The sequence below is a fragment of the Emydura macquarii genome, unplaced genomic scaffold (genome assembly GCF_026122565.2).
Source record: "Emydura macquarii macquarii isolate MOO-44397 ecotype Brisbane River unplaced genomic scaffold, CSIRO-AGI_Emac_v2 contig_1644, whole genome shotgun sequence".
Lineage (NCBI taxonomy): Eukaryota > Metazoa > Chordata > Testudines > Chelidae > Emydura > Emydura macquarii.
Genome location: NW_027131781.1, coordinates 22,122,623 through 22,143,568, shown reverse-complemented (window position 1 = coordinate 22,143,568; position 20,946 = coordinate 22,122,623). Strand labels below are relative to the sequence as shown.

Sequence of the window (20,946 nt, the reverse complement as noted above, 5' to 3'; positions counted from 1 at the left end):
ATGCAGACTGTGACTACATTTTGGCGGCCAGTCCTCTCTTTTGAAATGGCTTCAAGCTCAATAGCGTTTATCATATAATATTGCTAGTAATTTCAAGGAAAATTCTTAAACCTTGAGGCTTTGCTCAAATATCTTCATCTCTAGCACTGTGCAGATTGAAAAACAGCAGTAAATCTTGAAACTGAGTATACTCAAGGAATTCAGATTCTCTTTGTATTATCTGACATGGGGGTGGGGTGGGAATAATGGAACATTTTTATTGTTCTTCTACTGGAGACTTAGCCTTGTCATTTCCTCCACCGTAATTACAGCCTTAATAGCAGCTGTGATCCTCCATCATTTTTTGTTTACTTTTATCATTTTCATTTTTTACGATTGGAAAAAGGCGATGGGTTAATGATTTATGTAGAGGCTAACCTACATTATTGGTATGTCCAGACCCTATTCTAACCATGCAGATGTGCTGCTGCAGCAGGACTCCTCTTATAGCTGTACGTTTAAAGGGCAATGATAGACTCTATTGTCCCTTGTCCCTGGGAACCTTGCCACTTTTTCACTAACCTGCAAAGTATTTACAAGATTTGCAGGACATGTCTGGAAGATAGTGACTTTGTGTTAGAAACAAATCTTAGCAAGTGCCTAGGATGGGACAAAATTTGCCTGGACCATAACCCAAGTTGCAGAACTGCCATTGATCTTTAGGGATATAATTGTGTCCTATATAGAGATTCGTGCAGCACTCTTAAAGAGCACAGAAAGGTTATAGAGCTCATTAACATGCACACTGTCAACTCATAAAGCTCGGACATTGCTCCAGAAGACATTTATAGGAACCCAAAAGTGGCTTTCTTTTGTCTAGTGTGACTGTCCATAACAAGACTCCTCTGTTCTATGTTTTTACAAAACAGTAATATTCCACTGTGAAACACAATGCCTTTACAGGTCACCAAACATCATGTCAAGGACCGTGTGGCATTTTTACTGCTACAACTCTATTAAGGTTCATCAGGAAGGGCTGGTGAGCCTCTACACATTCATCCTGAAACAGCTCACTTAGCTCATTGGGAGAGACTGACACACCTACTTACATTCACTAAGGGAAAGCCACTGTCAGTTTGGTAGGGGCTAACAAGACTAGTAAAACTTGGAGATTTGAGGGTGCTGTTGTTAGGGGCTGCAAACTAGCCACCTAAGGCTTGCAAGGAATGAGCTTCATAACGCTGTGGGAAGAGTCCCTGATGAGCCCAGGAAATTACAGCTGGCTTTTGTTGAAGAGTGGAAGTTAGCAGTTCGTCATCTAAAACTCACAAAGGGGGTCAGTAGAACCTTCATAGATTTTTAAGACCAGAAAAGAGACTAATTAGATCATCTAGTTTAACTTCCTGTATTATAACTTCCTGTATTATACAGGTTTAGCATTTCAACCAGTTACCCTCCCAATAAAGTATTTAACTAAAGCATATCATCCAGAAAGGCACCCAGTACTAGTATTTTGTACAGTCTAGTTTGAAACCTGCCAAATGATGGGACTTCAATCCTTTCCCCAGGGAGGTTATTCACAGATCTCACTAAGAAGATTTCTCCCACCCCCCAATATCTACCCTAAATTTTCCTCTTCTTCATTTCCTCCCAATATTCCTAGTTATGCCCTTCTAATTATGCTAAATAATTTCTTTTCTTCCTTGTTGTTTTCATCCTTAAAATATTATAGATTGTGTTTCTTCCTCAGTCATTGCTCAGTCAATACTTAACTCTTTTCACCTTTCCTCATAAATGAAGTCCTTCAAGCCTCCTGTTTTTATTGCTTTTCACTATGCTTCCTCTGATTTCATAATAATTTCTTGGGTCTGAGGTGCCCGAACTTGAAGAGGTGATCACACCAGAGCTCCCGATTTCTTCTCTCATTGAATCTCTCTGATCATCCATGTATATTTTTCAAAGCTGAATGTCATTCTGTTGTTTCCTGCTCTTACAGTTACATTTTAGCATTTAAGAAATTTAGTCCCAAGCAATTAAAAGGCAGGGCCTTTTTGAACTCAGGTTCAGTACTCTATGAACTCAGGGTCAAGAGAATTCATAAATGAAGAACTTACAAAGGAAACAAACCATTCATCGTCTGTTTGCCTCTGAGTACTCATGTGGAGCTCCCACTCACATCAGCAGAAGCTGTGCATATCCATGGAGTGGAAAACTGACCCCATTTTAGGAAGCTAGGATCCACTGAACACAGTGGCTGAGAGACATCATACAGTCTGCTTCCAGATGCATGGAAGCCACAGTTCCTGTTTGTGCCAGAGAAGCTTCTGTACTATACATAATAATAACTTTATAATCTATTACTTGATTGGAAGACAGTACAGTGAAGGTCAAAGCCCACTGAAAGCTATGAATCTATTGTCAAAGGCCCTGTAATTGAATTTACATTTTTTATCAGCCATCATTCAGAGAGTATCAGGGTTGATAAAGCACTCAGTTGAATTTCACTATCCATCCTATTATTTTTCTTTCCATTTATCCATCCACCCTTGCTTCATTGAAATTAGCTGTAGGGGAGGCTGAATGGATAGAACAGGCCCTAGAACACAGAGAGAAAACATGAATTCGGTATTATCATAGAATTGTAGGATTGTAAGGGATCTCAAGAGATCTTTTAGTTCAGTCCCCAGCACCCAAGGCAGGACTAAGTATAATCTAGACCATCCCAGACAGGTGATTGTGTAACCAGCTCTTTAAAACCTCCAGTGACAGAGATTTCACAACCTCCCAAGGCAATTTATTATATTGTATTTCATGAGACTACCTCAAGCTATGAAAGAGCCAGAAAGGTGTCATAAGGTATGTTTCCTGGAAGTAAGAAATACATTATTTTGTTCAATAAACAGAAAGCTGCAATAGTCCTTTTTAAAGAGAAACTGTCGGAAAAAAATCACTAACGATGATCTGCAATATGCTGTATAGCCATCTGCATTGTTCCCACACGCAGTTCAATACAGGGGATAGTGCATCCAGAGAAAATGGATCTGCCCCTTTCAAATTAATTCTATATCTGTAAGGACTATATTATTTCATACTGAAGAAGGTAAGTTATTGTTTGGGTAAAAACAAATTTAAAATGGGATTTGAAGTATTCACTCTATTGGCTGCTCTGTCTCGTCAGACACTCTTGGCCTCCCCTATATCCCTAAAGATCTTTTATTTTTCAGGCCATTCTGATTGCCACTTCCTCCTCCTCCAACTGCCCACTGCCCTCAGCTCCTTTTCAGCAACCTCAGTATATTCACAGTCTCCTTCTGGCTCTTTTGGGACCTCCGATCTGTCTGATTTCCCAACCACTGCATTCTATACCAGATACTTGTGGCTCTTCTGATGCCCTTCCTAGCTGCTTCAGACTTCCAACCTCCCCACTGATCTAAGCCCATTAGGGGCTTCTTAATTCTAATTTAATCTCTTTAGATGTGTCCGATGTGTCATTTGGGGTTTTAATATCTTAATCCCTTGGAATCTATATGATCTCCCCCTGATTTCCTATCTTCGGTAATTGCTTGGCTTAGCTTCCTCCCTCCTATACACTTCCAGAAAGTTCTCATTATGTTTGAATGAATTTTTGCAGTATTGCAACCCCAAACATTCAAAAAACTATGAAATTGGCTAAAAATTATAAGATTTTTAAAAAAATAATAAGTTTTAGGTTCTTTTAATTTGCCTTCTCGGGCTCTAGTGTTTGTGATTTCAAGCTAGAATGTGTGTGTGTGTGTGTGTGTGTGTGTGTGTGTGTGTGTGTGTGTGTGTGTGTGTGTGTGTGTGTGTGTGTGTGTGTGTGTGTGTGTGTGTGTGTGTGTGAGAAGCTGAAATTCTCATAGTGTCACATGATTCCTGGAGCTGTGGCTTTTAAAAGAAACCTACCAAACATTGTAAGACTTACAATAAAGTCATGTGAGTAGGCAACACTGCGTCTGTTTTTAATATCAACCCTACTCACCAGGGGGACCTTCAGAAGAGTTGTGCAACCTGTCCTGACCTTTCTTACTATCGATCCTGTGTCTTGACATCCATTTTCATACAATACACACACTGCCACATGATAGTCAAGCTTGAACCGAAGCTCTATCTTTTTCCTAGTTAGTATAGATGCAGGGTATCATTTTCTAGTTCGATTTAGCTTATCAAGTTTGTAGCCTAACCACCTGCAGAAGCATATACTAGCTAAGTCCAGCTGAACTTGCCCACTTGTCCTACTCAAGACAAAAGCAAAAGGAACAAAATTGAGACCTTGGTGACTATGTAGCGCCTGAATCTCCATGGACTTACACTTTGGTGAAGGGATTGTAATAAACTACAGGATTTTGATTTGGCAATTCATACAAAGGGAAATGGCTACACAAGATGCAAGATGCAAATATTCTCAGGTTAAGTATTGCATCTGAGCCTGGCACAAAAGTAGAACTAATTTCCATTATAATTTATTTTTTATAATTTATAATTAATTGTCTGTAAAATTCCAGTGTGTTGATTAATACCAATGAAAGTGATTTTACATGTCTCGAAAAAAATTAATTACCAGAATATTAAATTCAATGATTTTTTTTGCAAAAGGGAATATTGCTCAACTGGTTTTAAATGTGTGGGTTGGAATTAAACAGCTTAAATGCTTGTCAGTTTTGTACTTAAAATAAAATCACAATATTTGTATTGCCGAGTGGCCGAAAAGAGGTACCTTTGCCCTTACCAGCACATAAGGATAGGCCGGATATTTTCCTACATATTTTAAAGCAGAAATGACAACTCCAGTAGCATTCAAGCAGGTGAAAAAAGGGGCAATGTTGAGACACTAACAGCAGTGTGGTCAAACAAAATAACTTCCCTGTCCCTTTGTGCGAAACAGAAAAATGGTATTAAAGCTATGTTCATGATGAGTGTGGCATATCAATTCTGTGTGTGCACATCTTCATCTTCTCCAATAGTTACAGTATGATATTGCAGCCAGGATTCTTGACTTATCATTCACATTGCTGCAGACTTGCTATCAATATGCCTACTGAACCAAAGAACTGTACTTGGCATATCATCACCATTTTAGTGGTAAAATTGTAAAACACATAAAATTGTCAGTTGTTTAAAAGTACAGCTGGTTTAGCACAACATTCAATCATTTTACTTATTGCTTAAACACTTGTCTGTTGGGAGAACAATCCTGGTATTCTGCAGTGCCTTGAAATAGAAAAATCCATCATGAGAAGTTTATGGTACAGTTTATTAACTTTATTTATCTCGACTCTGTAGTAATTTACTTCTGAAGTGCCCCGATATAACAAGCTGCATATTAAGTGGATTGTATTCTGACTTTTAGCCAAGCAGATACCGCTCCTGTGGAAGTCAACAGGATCTGCTCCCAGGGGTAATTAGAGTGAGCCAAATGCCCCTTGCTATGTTTTACCAAAGATTCCACAGCAACATGATACCTTAAGAATTATGTTAAAAAATATAGACAGAGTGACTACGTTGGAACTTTCTAAAACAGCCCGTCAGGCCGGATCTGCACATAGATTTTGGACTGGTGTGATTTTATTTTACTGATATTGTTATAGCAGTACAGCTCCTATATCAATGTAGTTATACTGGTATAAAGGAACCTTCTACTGGTAAAGCTTATTTCCCTTTCTGTCAAGGAATAAGCTATACCTGTAGAAGCGCTTTCATACTGGTGGATCTGCATCCATATGGTGAGGGGTATAATATAGTCACTATGCTGGTACAGTTACAGCGGTCTAAGGTGTGTGTGTAGGCAAGATCTAAGCCTTTTAAAATGAAGAAACTGGGAAGAAAAGGTAGCTATGGTCTGGCTGTGTCCAATTGTTTTTAATTAAAATAACATTTAAACTGATTGTACCTATGAAACAACAGCTTGTACAGCTTTGAGAGCCCTTAATTTTACTATTCACCTAAATGACAAATGAATGCATGGTGCCAGCCTTCTTTGCCCTAATCTTGCTCATTTTGACTCTGCAAGGTCTCTAGAGGAAATGGTAGACATGCTGCACTGTAACTAGAGATGGGGAAAAAATGCTGGCTGCAGTGTCTGTAAATCCTTCTCTCTAATGTGTTGAGTTAATCTAACAATGAAATGCCAAAACCCATTACCAAACCTGCACCTTTATTTCTCCCAGTAGAAAAAGGATTTCATTGCTGTCTGACCTGCTCATTATAAACAGTGACAGCATCTAACAGACATGCAGTTTGCATATAAACCAACATTAAAGCACAAAAATGAGAAGACTAAGGGCAAATACTCCTTTAGCTCAGGATCTATAAGCAGATCTGGGCATGGGGAACAGAACACTACTCAACACAGATGAAAAGTTTTCCCTCTCTCTGTGGAACTTCTTCAGCACCTGAGGACCTTTGTTCAAAAGGGTAAAGCTTTACTCTCATATGCCAGGGGACACTCTCTGGAGAGGCACAGGAGAACTGCTGCAAAGAGGGGTCTGAAAGGTCAAAGCTATAAAAGGGGTGACTAGGAATTGGTGTCAAGGATTGGAAGAGTTGAAGATAGGGAAGTGAGACCCAGAATTTAAACAGGGTCTGAAACTTAAATGATCCTGGTGAGAGAGGACTTCCACATCTCTAATTTGTTCAATCAACTTCCCTCAAACCTGGAGGTAGTGCAAGGGATGTGTATTTGCACTATTTGACCTATCAACTGAATAGCAGTCAGGTAGCACTGCTATCCCTGAAAGCAGCTATTTTGCAAGTGATGTGGCTGCCTCAGCCATGCTAACTTGAGGACATGGTTATAATGTCTCCATCAGGAGCGCAGCTATGTAGTAAGGTATTTCTGAGAGTAATAATGAGGAAAATGGAGACCTTCGCTCTCTTCAGTTATCTTCAATAAGCTTTGGCTCAGGCTTGTAAGTTACAAAAGATATGTAAGTTACTTGGCAAATTGTAGCTTGAACAATTTGCAGACCAGGACTCATTTGCTGAAGAAATTTGCAAATAAAGAACAAATGAGTGAATTTTATAATCTGTTTGTCGACAACTACCAAGAGAAAACAGACAAAATGTAAGGCTCTGTTACTGAGACATCCACTGACATTACATAGGAAGCAGAATTATGCTTAAGATATTTTGAACCTGAGTTGCTTCTCGTCTCTATCAATATTGAGAATTCACAGGCAGCTCAGGTTTCTCACTGAACATCTTAAAAGAATTGATGTGTACAGTAAAATCATCTTAAGTTTGATTTTTATAAAAGCCTGTGTATGTTTTGCAAATAAAAGTAATTTTATAGGGTCCTTATGTCAATATCTACTTGAAATTTAATCCTGAAAAATCTATTCTGCATTCTTACTGTGCATTTGGCCCAACCTGAGCGGTTCCCTGTAAGATGAATTTGGATGAGATGGGGGAGATTTTCCTTCGCTTTGGACTTGGACCCGCAATGCTATGTGATGGCTGGAGGGGCATATCAGCTACCACTGGATGTGGTGAGAGGAACATCAATAACTGGGAGTACTCGTGCCACAGGTCAAGAGTACAGAGTAGACAATCACTCAGAAAGCTAGAACTATGCTTCAGAGGACCCTGAAGGATGCCATCCATTGGCGGTATGTGGAAAACCTGAAATGGAATCTAGACCAGGGCAAGGCCTTCGAGGTGATGTGCAAGTGGGATGACAGCAACCACTGCCCTGGGGGCAGTTTCACCTGATTTGCCGACTGGAAATTCATCCAAGGGCCTGGGTTCAGTTGTGTCCCACTGAACAGAGCCATCTGCTATGGGAATTAGGACAAGTATGGCAGGATGTGTGGCTATGCCAATGAGATACTGCCCCATATCTGCTGTAGTTGCAAGCCCCTTCCAGAGCCTGGCAGCTACACCACAATGCCATCGAAGATTGCCTAGTCAAAGTCATCCTGCCACCCCTGGGGAAGGTTGCTGTGAACTCTGCTATCCCTAGAATGGGCAGTCAACTGCGACCCAACATCATCATCACGAACAAGGAACAGAAGAGGATCCTCATGGTGGATGTCACAGTTCCTTTTGAGAACAGGACCCTGGCCTTCCATGACACCGGAGCTTGAAAGGAGGAGAAATGCGCCTCTCTGGCCGATGCCTTGAGAACTAGGGGCTGTGAGGTCCAAATGCACATGCTGATTGTCGGAGCCCTGGGCGCATGGGATCCCAGTAACAAGTGAGTGGTGCAGGTATGCAGAACTAGTTAGTGCTACGCTCAGCTGATTTGGCGACGTATGATGTTGGACACCATCAGGTGGTCATGGGACATCTACTTAGAACATATCACCGGACATTGGCAATACCAAGAGAAATGAGCCAGAGTGCCATTGAGAAGCGATCCCATGAAAGTAACGGAAATACTTTTCTGATGGATTGAATTTACTGAGGGACAATCTATCCTATAATTCTCAGTCACTGAGGGACAATCTACACTCATTGCTATATTTACTTTCCACGAGCTACTCTTAGTATTTTATGAGTGATGTGCTCAAATATTTGAATGCTAATATTTTAACTGTATTGTGAAATTTATTAACCTTAATTTGGGATATTGTAAATTATGTACACTTTGTATATTTTGTATATGATGACTTTTAAAACCAAACTGTGTACTTTTGGATAATTTATGCATTATACCCAGATGTATAGAAAATTTTTCTTTAAACTCTATATCTGATCATTTGAACACTAGCTTTAATAAACATTTTAAATCTGAAAATGTTTGCAGATATTCATCTGCTCCACTGTAATTCTATTGAATATGACTTTGCAAAAGATTAGACACTACCAATTGCTTTTTAATGTGGATTTTTCTACTGTATTTGGAACCTACACTGTCTCTTTAAATAAGAATGATCAAGGTAATCAAAATTACTAAAAGAGTACATCTCAAATTTTATAAGGGAAAACTAGAGTTATCTTTTTCACTCTTAACTCAAATTGATTTTATCAATAAAAAGTGATCATTAAATTTACAAGTAGCTGCTCATTCATTTATCAGTAAAGAAAAACATAAAACCAGAGGTTGATATTTAAAAAAGCAGAATCCCCTTGCTCACACAAGTTGTGTGTGCATTTGTCTTCATTTGCATTTGCAGTTACCCTAATTGGTTGTTTATCTCATTATTTCTGAATGCAAATTCCTGATTTACATGAACATTCATTATAACTGCATGCCAATAGCACAGCCACAGTTGGGAGAGACCAGGAATAAGAATAAATGAGGCCTTACTTTCTTTAAGTGGGACATCAACAGTAAAACACTGGGACATATATTTCCCTAGACCTTATCCCCAGTTGGTACTTATGCTAACAAAAGTGTGCAAATACAGGCACACTAATGTGTGAACAGGAATGCACATAGACCTCAAGCTTCTTTTAATGAAAATCAGGCCCTTCACGACTGTGGCTTGAAAATTTTAAATTATCTTTATTTAATAACTACAATCTGTGTAATTTTCTCTTATGCAAATTTTCATAGCAACTTAGGGAAAAACAAAATGTACTTTAGAATTAGTAATTAATCATCTTCTGCCTAAATATAACTTGTGTTATTTTATTAGAGGGAAAAATATTTTCCTTATATATTAGTTTTAAGCATTTTTCTCTCTTCTGATGCATGAATTATTAATGAAGACCCTTAATATAATAGAGTAGCTACTCAGAAAATCATTCCTTACCATGAATCTTGAGAGCAAGCTGCAAAATTCATATTGCATGCCAGGTTTTTAAATTGTAAGTAACAAATTGCACTTCAAAAGTAAAAGCAATTACTTTCCAGATTAATGTTCAATTAAAACTGTTCTCACCCTCATGAGATGGAGCAAGATAATAATTATAGATCAGCAAATCGTATTTCCATTTAAAGACAGTAAGTGATGGATAGGACCATTTTCAAAATACCCCTCACATTTGGTGAAATCTACTACAGGTTTTCAGTATGGAGAAGTAACGTAGTATGGAAATTAATGTATGTTTTATAGCTTTCAGAACAATGGATTGTCAATTCCTGATAAAATACTGAACTTTGTGTGTGTAATAGGCAATAGCAGCCCTTGAAAGGAACAGAAACTCATGTGGAGCCCTTTCATTACTTGACAATGTCCTCCCAAGTACTCATTCCTCTTCACTGGATAGCACCATACATTAAACAGGGCCCAATTGTCATTTAGACTAAGGTCACTTTATACCACTCTAGCAGTGTAAGGCAAAGTACTAGAGCAGTGTAACCTAGCTCATAACTCTTACACTGTTCCCTGCTTTAATTTGACTGTCAGTATTATTAGTTTGACATGTAGATGTTTAAAACATGATCTAACATGATTTCAGCTTGGCACGGTTAAAATCAATTATTGCATGGAAAAGAAAAATTGTGTTTCTGTCTGAAAACTACCCAGATATTACAGGTGGTGGATGTTGTAGAAAAACCTACATAAAAATGGGGAATCGTATGAGCTTTGTCCTCCACCTATGAAAGTCAATCACAAACTCCCATTATTTTCAGTGGGAGCCCATTTGAGTCAAAGATAGAGGCAGGCTCTGCCCATACTCTTTACCTCTGGAACTGAAATTATCCAGGGGTCAGGGTTTTGGTTGAGGCCCATTATAACCCATAACTCCCTCTCCCTGCAATGGGAACAGAAGGTGCCTTCTCTTTAGGCTATTCTTTTAATGATCCCCAGACATCATTGATGAGACTGATTCCAATAGGACTACTCATGTGACTAAGCACTTATTTAACAACATGAGTAAATCAGTTTAGTTGCACTGACTTGTTGATTTACACCAGCTGAGAACCTGGCTCATAGAATAATCTCACATACTTGGGTGTATACAGTTCCTTGTACTGTTTGCCTAGGTAGATATGTATATATATAGAAGCTATTGTCCACTTGGGTTTGCTTATTGTTGAGACTGACTTTTTACTACCATTGCATAAACATGGTTTATATGAACATGGGCAAATTCTGCCACCATTACTTGCATGGAACAATAGTTTACTCTCAGTAGTGAAACTGAAATCAGTTGGATTGATTGGCAAGTGAGATACTTATCGTGAATTGCAGCCTCAAGACCATAATTATTAAAACTTCATAATATGTTTTTACAGTTTTAATTAGCATTTATTAATAGCAAAATGTGCATTTAAAATACTAAAAATAAACTGTGATTCATTTACATGGTACAAGTCACTTACTTTGAGAAGTCTGAGTCGCTATAAATTTCTTTATCAAGGCATCAGTAGTTTGTGTATAAAGGCTAAGAGCGTATCTCAGAGACTGTAGATCTGGGCTCTTTTCCAAGAAATTCTTTTTCAGCCCATTTCCTCCAGCATGAAAGTATTGCTAAAAAAGAAAAACATAGATGAGGCATTTAGAGAAGTAAATTATCTGATAAAATCTCTGGACAAAACCTGACGTTCATATAGTGAACTTTAAAATAAAACTGATTAATGCAACAATTTGTAACTTTTGGGATAGTTATTGTCCACATTAGAGTTTCATTTCCAAGACAAAACTAATTAAAGCTTTTGTGTGTTTTCCCATCTCCACAGAACACTTACGTGTTCTTTCATTCCCTCTTAAAACGTATATTACTAAAAAATAAAGTGTATTTTTTTAGGTTTATGTAGTTACAGCCATCTCAAAACTAGGGTTTACAGTGCAACTACAGAAACAGATTGCTTTTAATATTATGTTTGGCATGGTAGAAATTTGCACCAGTGTAGTGCTAAGACACTGTTCGGCAGAAACATGTAATTTATGGTGGGAATCCTTGGTTGGGCATGGTGACAAATTTAAAAACTAGCTAGAGCTCCAGTGAGGGATTAGGATTGCTTTTTAGTCTTACAGTATTGTTCAACTCTGAAAAGTGACTGTAAAATGTGTATTGTGAGTTTTCATGGTTATTGTCTCTTACAACTAGATTTTGATCAGCCCTAATGTGGCAATGCAGGGAAGTAAAACCCCACTCCTATATTTCCTTGTAGTTTGTTTCAGGGACTAGTGTGGGACCGTCTATCCTCTATCTTTTATGAATCTACTTTAAAAGTCATTAGGCACCACACGTTCCATTAACTGTTTTATATTGCTGTACACCTATGCTGTACACAGCGCAATGTAGAAATACTGCCTCCATTACCCTAATGTTCTCAAGAATTCAGTAGAAGTATAATCATGTATTTCCCAATGAATTCTTTAGTAACACACTCCTCAAGGAAGGCTCTCTTGTCTGGGATGTTTAAAAGTGTGTGTGTTTCCATCAAACCCTTTAATCAACTTGTCAATGAGCTCTAACAATGGCTAGTAATATTTCTTCATATCAAAATCACCCACTCTTATTATCCTGGTTGCTAAAGCACAGCACTGAAACTGTTTGAATAAAAAGCAAACAAAATCATTCCTAGCAAGAACTCTACCCCAGCCCTGTGATTTTGAACATGCATTTTTGCCTGCAAGTGTTAGGTTTGCATTTAGAAAGCAGGAGTGCAACAAAATGAACAAAAGTAGTCAATGCATGAGATATCTCTTTCCCTAGACCTTTACACGAAGCACCACCAATTGCCCCTTTCACAAAGTATATTAACCACAGAACAGGAGAGAGCAAGAAGAGGCCTACAAGGGATATTGTAAAAAACAATTCCCAGGGACTGGCATGGAAATACACATACAGGAAAAGCAAGACAGATCTGTTATAAAAATGGCGATACGGAAAAGTTAGTTGGGGGGAGGGAAGGAGAAGTACACCTAAACTCAGGGGAAAACTGAGTCATGGGAGGAAAAGACCATAATAGAAAAGAGATGAGAGAGATGGCAATGGAGAGAGTAATTTATAAAAATGTTATAGAAGATGTTGGGAAATAGATATACAGTTGTTGCATTTAAACTGTTTCACTCCTTTGGAACAGCAATTCCAGTACTGAGGGCTCTCCTGGCCACCCCTTACCTCAGCTGCAGGAAACGGTTTGCTGTTGGGGTCTACAACAATGGTTGTACTGCCTCTGAGGAGCCCCTTAGGCAGGGCCAATCCTCCTAGGGCCAGCTGTGCTATCGTTAGGGCAGCCTTATGCCACTGGAGTAACCCACAGATGTCCTATCGCAATGAAAGAACCAGCCTCTCAACTAATGAAGCCTCACAGCATCCATGTGTAAAGTGTAAAAACTTGCTTTACAGAGGCAGAAATGGAGGCAGTGAGAAGTTACATGATTTGTCTTAGCTCCTACAACAAGTCCCTGGCAAAACTGAGGCCATAACTTAGCATTTGACCCAGCACTGTTACCTGGCTTTGGGAGGTACAGTGGGTATTTTTACCTGCTGCAGACTTTACAAAATTCTATTCTGAGAGCTAAACTCCACTTGCTGTTCAGTTTTCTATTTTTATAGGAGACAAAGTTCATTTGAAATAACATGTAAACTGATGTTTCCTACTGCCAAATGAAAGGTGTAGACACCAAACGTAGAACACGTTCAAATTAGACTGATCGCCACTAAATGCCTTCAAACAGAAAAACAAAACAAAATAAAACAAACAAACAAAAATTTGCAAACATGAATAAATCTTATCTGATAGTGTTTCAGCATTGTAGATTGCCTACATTTTTTATATTGCTTGGGAGGATCAAAAGCTAAAGAAGAATAAGGATATAGCAATGAATAGATTTTACTACCTGGTTCCAAGTGGCTTATTGAAACTGATTTTCTTACAGTATTTCCAAGGTAGGCTGTTAAAAATGTTTCTCTCTCTGCTACATTATTTTTAGAGATAGCAAATGATATGGTGCAAAAACAATCTGAGCTAGCCATCAGTCTGCTAGGGCTGAATGGGAATTCACTAGCTCATATAAACCACAAGCTGTATGTCCAGCAAAGCATTCCTTTGGACGGCATGAACATCTGGTAATCATATTTATTTATTTCCATAAGATAAGTGTTTGGAATGAGAACCTGATTTTCATTCTGCATGATGAAGGTATAAACATGAATAATAAAGAACTATACAGTTTAATTGAGCCATTTTTCCTAATACTAAACATATCTGTCATAGTTGTTACAGACAGTAAAATATATGGAGAGTGATAATATGCTATATTTAAGATAAATCATATTTTTCAATGTGATGTTCTTCCAAGTTTTCACACAAATATAATATATTAAATGATAAATTGCAAGTTGTTTGGGGAATTCATTTTTTTATCTCTAAAAAGAACCAATAAACAAAAACAAATGGGACTGTTGGAATGATCTTTTAAAAATAACTATATTGGTTTTAAAGTTATATAAATCTATATATGACAATATCAACAAAACCAACAAACATGGGCAAACAGAAAAAACAAACAAACAAAAGCCAATGAATTCCAGGACTTCTACGCTAACTATCCCCCTGTCCCTGAATTGCATCAGCAATCTCATGTTCCCCTTACTTGCACGAAATTGTTTGCCTTTCGATAAGGTATATATTCCCCTTTCATTCTTCATTTCTCTGCCATTCTTCATTTTTGTCATTAATCTTATAAATTAGGTGTCCCTATGAAGGAATTTCTGCCATGTCATGTTTAAAAGTGGGACACTAGAGCTTTTCCATCTTCCAAGGATCAATATCTGGGCACAACCAAGGGCAATTGCATTCCATTTTGGAAAAGACTGATTCTGTTGATTAAAGAAAAATCATGTAGCAAATATAGTTTTGACTCAGTAGGTAACTTATGGTGCCATTGTATTGAGTAATATTTGACAAATGATCCTGCAACAAGACCATTATTTCACTCTAGTTTATGAAGTAAGCTTGCATTGATTAGAGTACTGGATTCATAACTTTTGATAGCTACTGCAAGTTCCATTGCATTAGCAGGATATTAGGGCAGAATTCATCCCAGGGGAAGAACTTCACATTTTCTGCCACTTTTATTATAGGTCCCAGGAACTTTGAAATGTCATTAATGACTTCCTTCATGTGAGCTAAGAGTGCCACTGGATTACTTAGCATTAAAAGGATATTATCCTTACAGCCAATTATTTTCTGATTGCTTCCACAAGAGGTTCCAAGTCCATTATAAACAATAAAGATGACAACAGGCAGAGCTGTCTGGCACCCCTTCCATGTTAAAGAGGTGAGACATTACTTTGTTCCACAAGACCAATACACAGATCCTGAATATCGCCTCTTCAATATACTGTATAATGTCTAAAATAGATACAGCCACTCCCTCCTGCCAAAGGTATCTGCACCCAGAGATTTGGGGGCAGAGCCTCAGCTGGTGTAAATGGACTTCTGTGGAGCTGTGAGAATTTACACTGCTGAGAATCTGGCCCATGAGAGAGAGGTCTGAGTCATGAGTGCTCCATGCTATGTATAACAAAATCCAAATGTTTCCAGTGACTGACTTCCTTTCACAAACCTAACTAGATGGATTATATAAAAGTGGCTAATTTCACCTCCACACTCTGGGCTAAGATCGTGGTCCAGCAATTTACTTCTGCATTTAAAAGTGATGTAGGCTGATAGTTCAGATACTCTAGTACATTGCTAGACCACTAAGACCATAATTTTAAACTGTATTAGGATGCTAGGCCGACCTGAGATGAGAGTATGGTTATGTTGGAAGGTAGTAATGACTGTCATCAACCTTTTTTTGATCTACTGACAATTGCAGAGGCAGCTGATGCTGCTGGGTCTGTCAAGCAGATGCTGAGGCTCTTTGTGTGCCCCATTTCTCCCTTCTAGTTTTTTGATTTTCACAAAATCAATAGGGTTCCACCCCTTGAGGCCCAGAACATTCTCTTACTTTAGAATTGATTGGATGTGGCATTCAAACATTATCACATTATATACAAATAGACAGAAATACCATCAAGTGGAGTGCAAGGCCTTGCTTTGCTCAGCCAACAAGATTTTTGTCACTCAAGTGAGCAAATATATTCTGCTTACACACAGAGGCCAGATCTGTTCACAAAGAAACTGCCATTTTACATAGAGTATTTTCTTTTCAATTCAGCAATTACCTCAGTTACACTAATCACAGAATCATGGAATATTAGGGTTGGAAGGGACCTCAGGAAGTCATCTAGTCCAACCCCCTGCTCAAAGCAGGACCAACCCCAACTAAATCATCCCACGCCAGGACTTTGTCAAGCCGGGCCTTAAAAACCTCTAAGGATGGAGAGTCCACCATCTCCCTAATGTTTACCTGTTTGAAGATAACTATACTAGTTTCCACTTGAGGAAGTCCTTAATGTTTGTAAAGCATTCCGAGACCCTTGGCTGGAAGGTATACTAAAAGTGCAAAGTACTCTTTCCTTTGCCAACGTAATAAGTTGTACTTCTGCTAATATTGTGATAGCTAAAATATAGGGATTGGATATAATCTTTCTAAAGGTAAAATAGCTTTTTTTGTGCACAATATTTTCGCTACCCTAAAAAGCTCCATTTGTAAAGCATTTACTGTAACAGTAGGATTTTTCTAAAGTAATTATCTTATAGATTGTGGAAATGCACAAAAATTAATTGATTCTGTTGTGTTCTTAACAGTTGTCTGACAAATCTGATTGGTTTCATTGAAAAGGGGCCACTGTATAGAATAATTAAAAGGCATCTTTGAATGAAATCCAATTATCTACAGGTGGCAGTTAATTAGAGGGTGAATACAAAAGTAGAGAGACCAATTTAATTGGGCATTCGTGGATTAAACAGTGCGCTGTGCAACAAATACCCTTGATTTCAAAGAGGCTATGAAATATTTTCCTTTCTCATACATGTTTGCAGGACTGTGGACAGACTGTGCCTTTGAGGCCCAACCTGGCTTTGAGGAGGATAGATGGGCCATGCTGCAGCACAAGGAGAGCTCAACCTATTTGACTCAGCCAGACTAACTCTAGCACTCCAGGATCACAATAAAGAGCTAACGCCTGACTACCCCTTGAATGGATGCAGTGTATGCTCTGTCTGCATTTGGCCAACTCCTCTGGCTCCTGTGGGGGGAACTGGGGACCACAGCTTTGTGTTCAGCCCATCTTGGAGAGACTAGCAACACTTTGCATGATGTCTGTGCTCCCCAGCCACATTATTACTGGTTCTTATACAGTCACAGGAGGGCAAGGATCTTTATGACCCTTCCACACCCACACAGGCACAGCTAGATTCTAGCTCATACTGCAAACACTTCAATCATATATTTGTTCATTCAGACACACAGTATATGCACACGAGACATATACAGCTGTACCTTAATTGTAGCTAGTGCTACCTCCATTATTGCACATTGCCTCAGTGTCAAACTTCTAGCTTCCTCTCGAATGACATGGTCCTGAAAAACACGTTAATATTGTAGTTGTTATAAGGAAAAGCAAGTCGTGCTGCTTCTCTTGCATTTAAAAAAAAAAAATCTACATCTGGCAAAGATGCATTTACCGTTAGACTGTTTCTTTTAAAACAAATTACAACCCAAAGCTATTCCATTGCTGGCCAAAAATGAGAATTGGAAAGAAAAACTGAAATTTAATGCTGGGATATCTGTAAAGTGTTTTCCAGTTATTTTGAAAGGATAAGTTGTTTCTCTGTTCTGTAAAGGAAATTGATTAAATGTTATAAGTCTTGATGAATACTCATGAATGCCATTAAAATTGTAAATTTTATGAATGAAATGTGACTGTAAATTGGTGTTGGCAGAAACCCAAACTTAAACAAAAGTCTGATCGGAAAGAAAGTTTAAGTAAAGGTAAAAAGGGATTTGTATTCCTGAAAATATTTTGTAGAATCAGCAGCTCATTGTGTACTTAGGCTGAATTTTAATTGTGGTATCAGATTGGGGTGTTATTCAAAGAAACACAAATTACCACATTTCTACAAAACTTGAATGCCAGTATTGGAATTGGTTGGAAACTGACTGGCATAAACACCAAACTCAGAAGCTTTTTATCATGTTACCATTTCATGTCCTACAGAGTTTACTAATGGGAAACTGCTTCTGTTCTTAAACTGTTCAAAACTGGTGTAGAGAGGAAAAACAATTAACCTTTTAGAATTGACATTGGCAAAAATCTGCCCTTTAGCTTTGTTCTATGTAGAAAGATGTTTTATTTTTACTTCAGCTGGCATGGTTGTAAGGGCTCGTTGTCATTTTACAGGTAATATTCCTGGAGGCAGCTGAATGTGTAAAGAATCAATAATTTTACACTGACAAGGAATTTCCCTGGAAGAGGAGGATTTACATATTGAAAGTACAAAGAATGGGTTCATAGCTACATCTCTATTTTTTTAGTGCTGCTTTAACTTCTGTGGTAAAAAGAATGTTTCTGTGCCCAAGAATTACATTGTTGAAAACATGACAAGTTGGTACAGAGCTGGAGAATAGCAATAAAATACATGTGAAATCATGTAAAAATGCAGTCTAACAAAAAATGTTTAGATATTGTAGGGTAATTTGCTAATGTTATACACTGATTTATGCTCGTGGATGGGATCTGTGGCCGTACAGTGGGGCCTCAATTGTGTCTTTCAACTGGGATTTTCCTAGTAGGCCAAAATGACTTAGGAACACAAATCCCTTTGAAAGCGTTCACTACTAGAGCTGGCTGAAAAAGAAAATTTGATGAAAAATGCCATTGTTAAAACTGAAACATTTCAAAGAACATATTTCAAAACTGGGTGACTAGGTAACTCAATGGTGATAAATGCAAAGTGATGCATATTGGAAAACATAATCCCAACTGTACAGACAAAATGATGGGGTCTAAATTAGCTGTTATCTCTCAAAAAGGAGATCTTGGAATCATTGTGGATAGTTCTCTGACAATAGCTGGTCAATATGCAGTGGTAGTCAAAAAAACTGACAGAAAAATGTCATAGTGCCACATATATAAATCCATGTTATTCCCGTGCCTTGAATAGCGCATAGAACTCTGGTCACATCCTTCTCAAAAAAGATATATTAGAAATGGCAAACATATAGAGAAAGGCAACAAAGATGATTAGGGGTATGGAACAGCTTCCACGTGAAGAGAGATAAAAAAAAACTGGGACTGTTCAGCTTAAAAAAAAAAAGATGACTAAGGGAGGGGGGGGAGAATATGATAGAGATCTATAAAATAATGAATGGTGTGGAGAAAGTGAACAAGGAAGTGTTATTTACCCCTTCATGTAACACACAAACTAGGGGGTCATCCCATGAAATTATTAGGCAACAAAGGTAAGGAACAACACACAGTCAACCCGTGGAACTCATTGCCGGGGATGTTGTGAAGACCAAAAATATAACTGGGTTCAAAAAAGAATTAGATAAGGTCATGGAGGATAATTCCATCAATAGCTATTAGCCAAGATGGTCAAGGATGCAGCCCTAAACTGTGGGTGTCCCTAAACTTCTGACTGCCAGAAGCTGCAACTAGAGAACAGGAAATTAATCATTCTGTAATTACCCTGTTCTGTTCATTCCCTCTGAAGCCACTGTTAGAGGATACTGGGGTAGATGGACCATAGGTCTGACTCAGTATGGCCATTCTTATGTTCTTAGAGTTGGTCAAATTTAATGGCCAGCATAAAGGTGTATGTGGGCCATGACTCTCGTATCAGGTATCTTATGTCCATGGGATCACTGGGAGAAAGTAGTATATGAACTCTTAAGTCATATTCACAGAAGCCCAAGAGGTGGGGAAGGGGTTCCTTGTGTCCTTTGCCCTTACGCATCCTTGCAGGGGGCTGAGTCACAATCTGACCCTGTGTTTAAAAAAGTCAATCAATTTCTTTTGCTTTGCATGTTTATGTTGGGCTGGAGCATCGCAAATGCTGTGAAAGCATCTGCTTGATTGCCTTTATAAACTACTACATGGCAATTTTCGTTCTGTTTGTACCTAAGCAGGAATAACAACAAAGAATGTTGGGTACATTATATATTGTGTAGAGGGTACTATAAATACAAGTGAGATTTTTAAATTATAAGGTTCACTCCTGTGACACAATTTTCTATGTACGTTGTTATATATGTTTATATATGAGTACAATATTATGTACATGTTAACACATACATTTCTTTTTATGCACATTTCTGGGAGGGGTTATACGCTGGTGTCAAAACTGTGCTGATTGTTTACAAATTAATTATTTTTTGTATTCACTGCCAAGGTTTGAGAGACTCAATCCTTTTCCCATTAGCTGGAGCTGCTTGTCTACTCTAGAAATGAACCATGAAGGCACAACACCAATTACTGTCTATGGAAATAGAGTGCCCTAGAGTTTTAATATAGAGGACAGTAAGTACAGAGCATACCATTATATTCTTTATAGACAATGAGCAGAACAAATTTACAAGTGGCATATATTTTTTTTTCCCCTGAAGCTGGTCCCCGGAGGAAACCAGATGTTCTAATGATTCTATTTATGTAATGATCCACAATTTCTATTAATGACTAATTCTGTGGCAAACCCCGGGGTAGGATAATTTAATGTTAATAATAGAAAATTACAGTGAAGATCTGTGATATGTATACAGTAAGATTTGCCAGGCTGGAATAGATCCATCTAGCCTTTTCACCTCAGGCCAATGCTAAATGCTTCAGGAGAAGATTTAAAATACCCATTCTACACTTGGTTCCTTGTGCAACATGGAGATGGGAGGAATATCTTCCTGTCACCAACTATTGATCAGCGCAGGGTATATGCAGACACTACTCTTCTTCATATTGGACTCTAAAACCATTACTCTTTTTGCTGAGCAGTTACGCACACAAACTGTCCCATTGACTTCAATGGGCCTGTTATGACAATAAGCACATGAGTAATGAGAAGAGGGTAAGCACACAAGTATCATAGTCACTATTAATTTTATCCCATCTTTCCTTACAGTAGGACATATGTAGATTCATTTAACCTACGTTACCTTCAGCTTCGACAGTTGTCCAAGATCTTTAGCGGCACTAAATATCATCTGGGGCCCCTAT

General features: G+C 38.2%; 1 protein-coding gene and 1 long non-coding RNA gene across 5 annotated transcripts in view; one reads left to right on the top strand and one right to left on the bottom strand.

Moving 5' to 3' along the window:
* The window catches only part of UNC13C (unc-13 homolog C), a 325,566-nt gene that overhangs the window by 16,463 nt on the left and 288,157 nt on the right, over positions 1-20,946 (bottom strand). The window contains 3 exon segments of the mRNA XM_067555862.1: positions 11,213-11,360; positions 17,238-17,318; positions 20,886-20,942. Of these exon segments, the coding sequence (XP_067411963.1) occupies positions 11,213-11,360; positions 17,238-17,318; positions 20,886-20,942 (286 nt within the window).
* The window catches only part of LOC137158194 (uncharacterized), a 249,113-nt gene that overhangs the window by 217,190 nt on the left and 10,977 nt on the right, over positions 1-20,946 (top strand). The window lies entirely within an intron of this gene.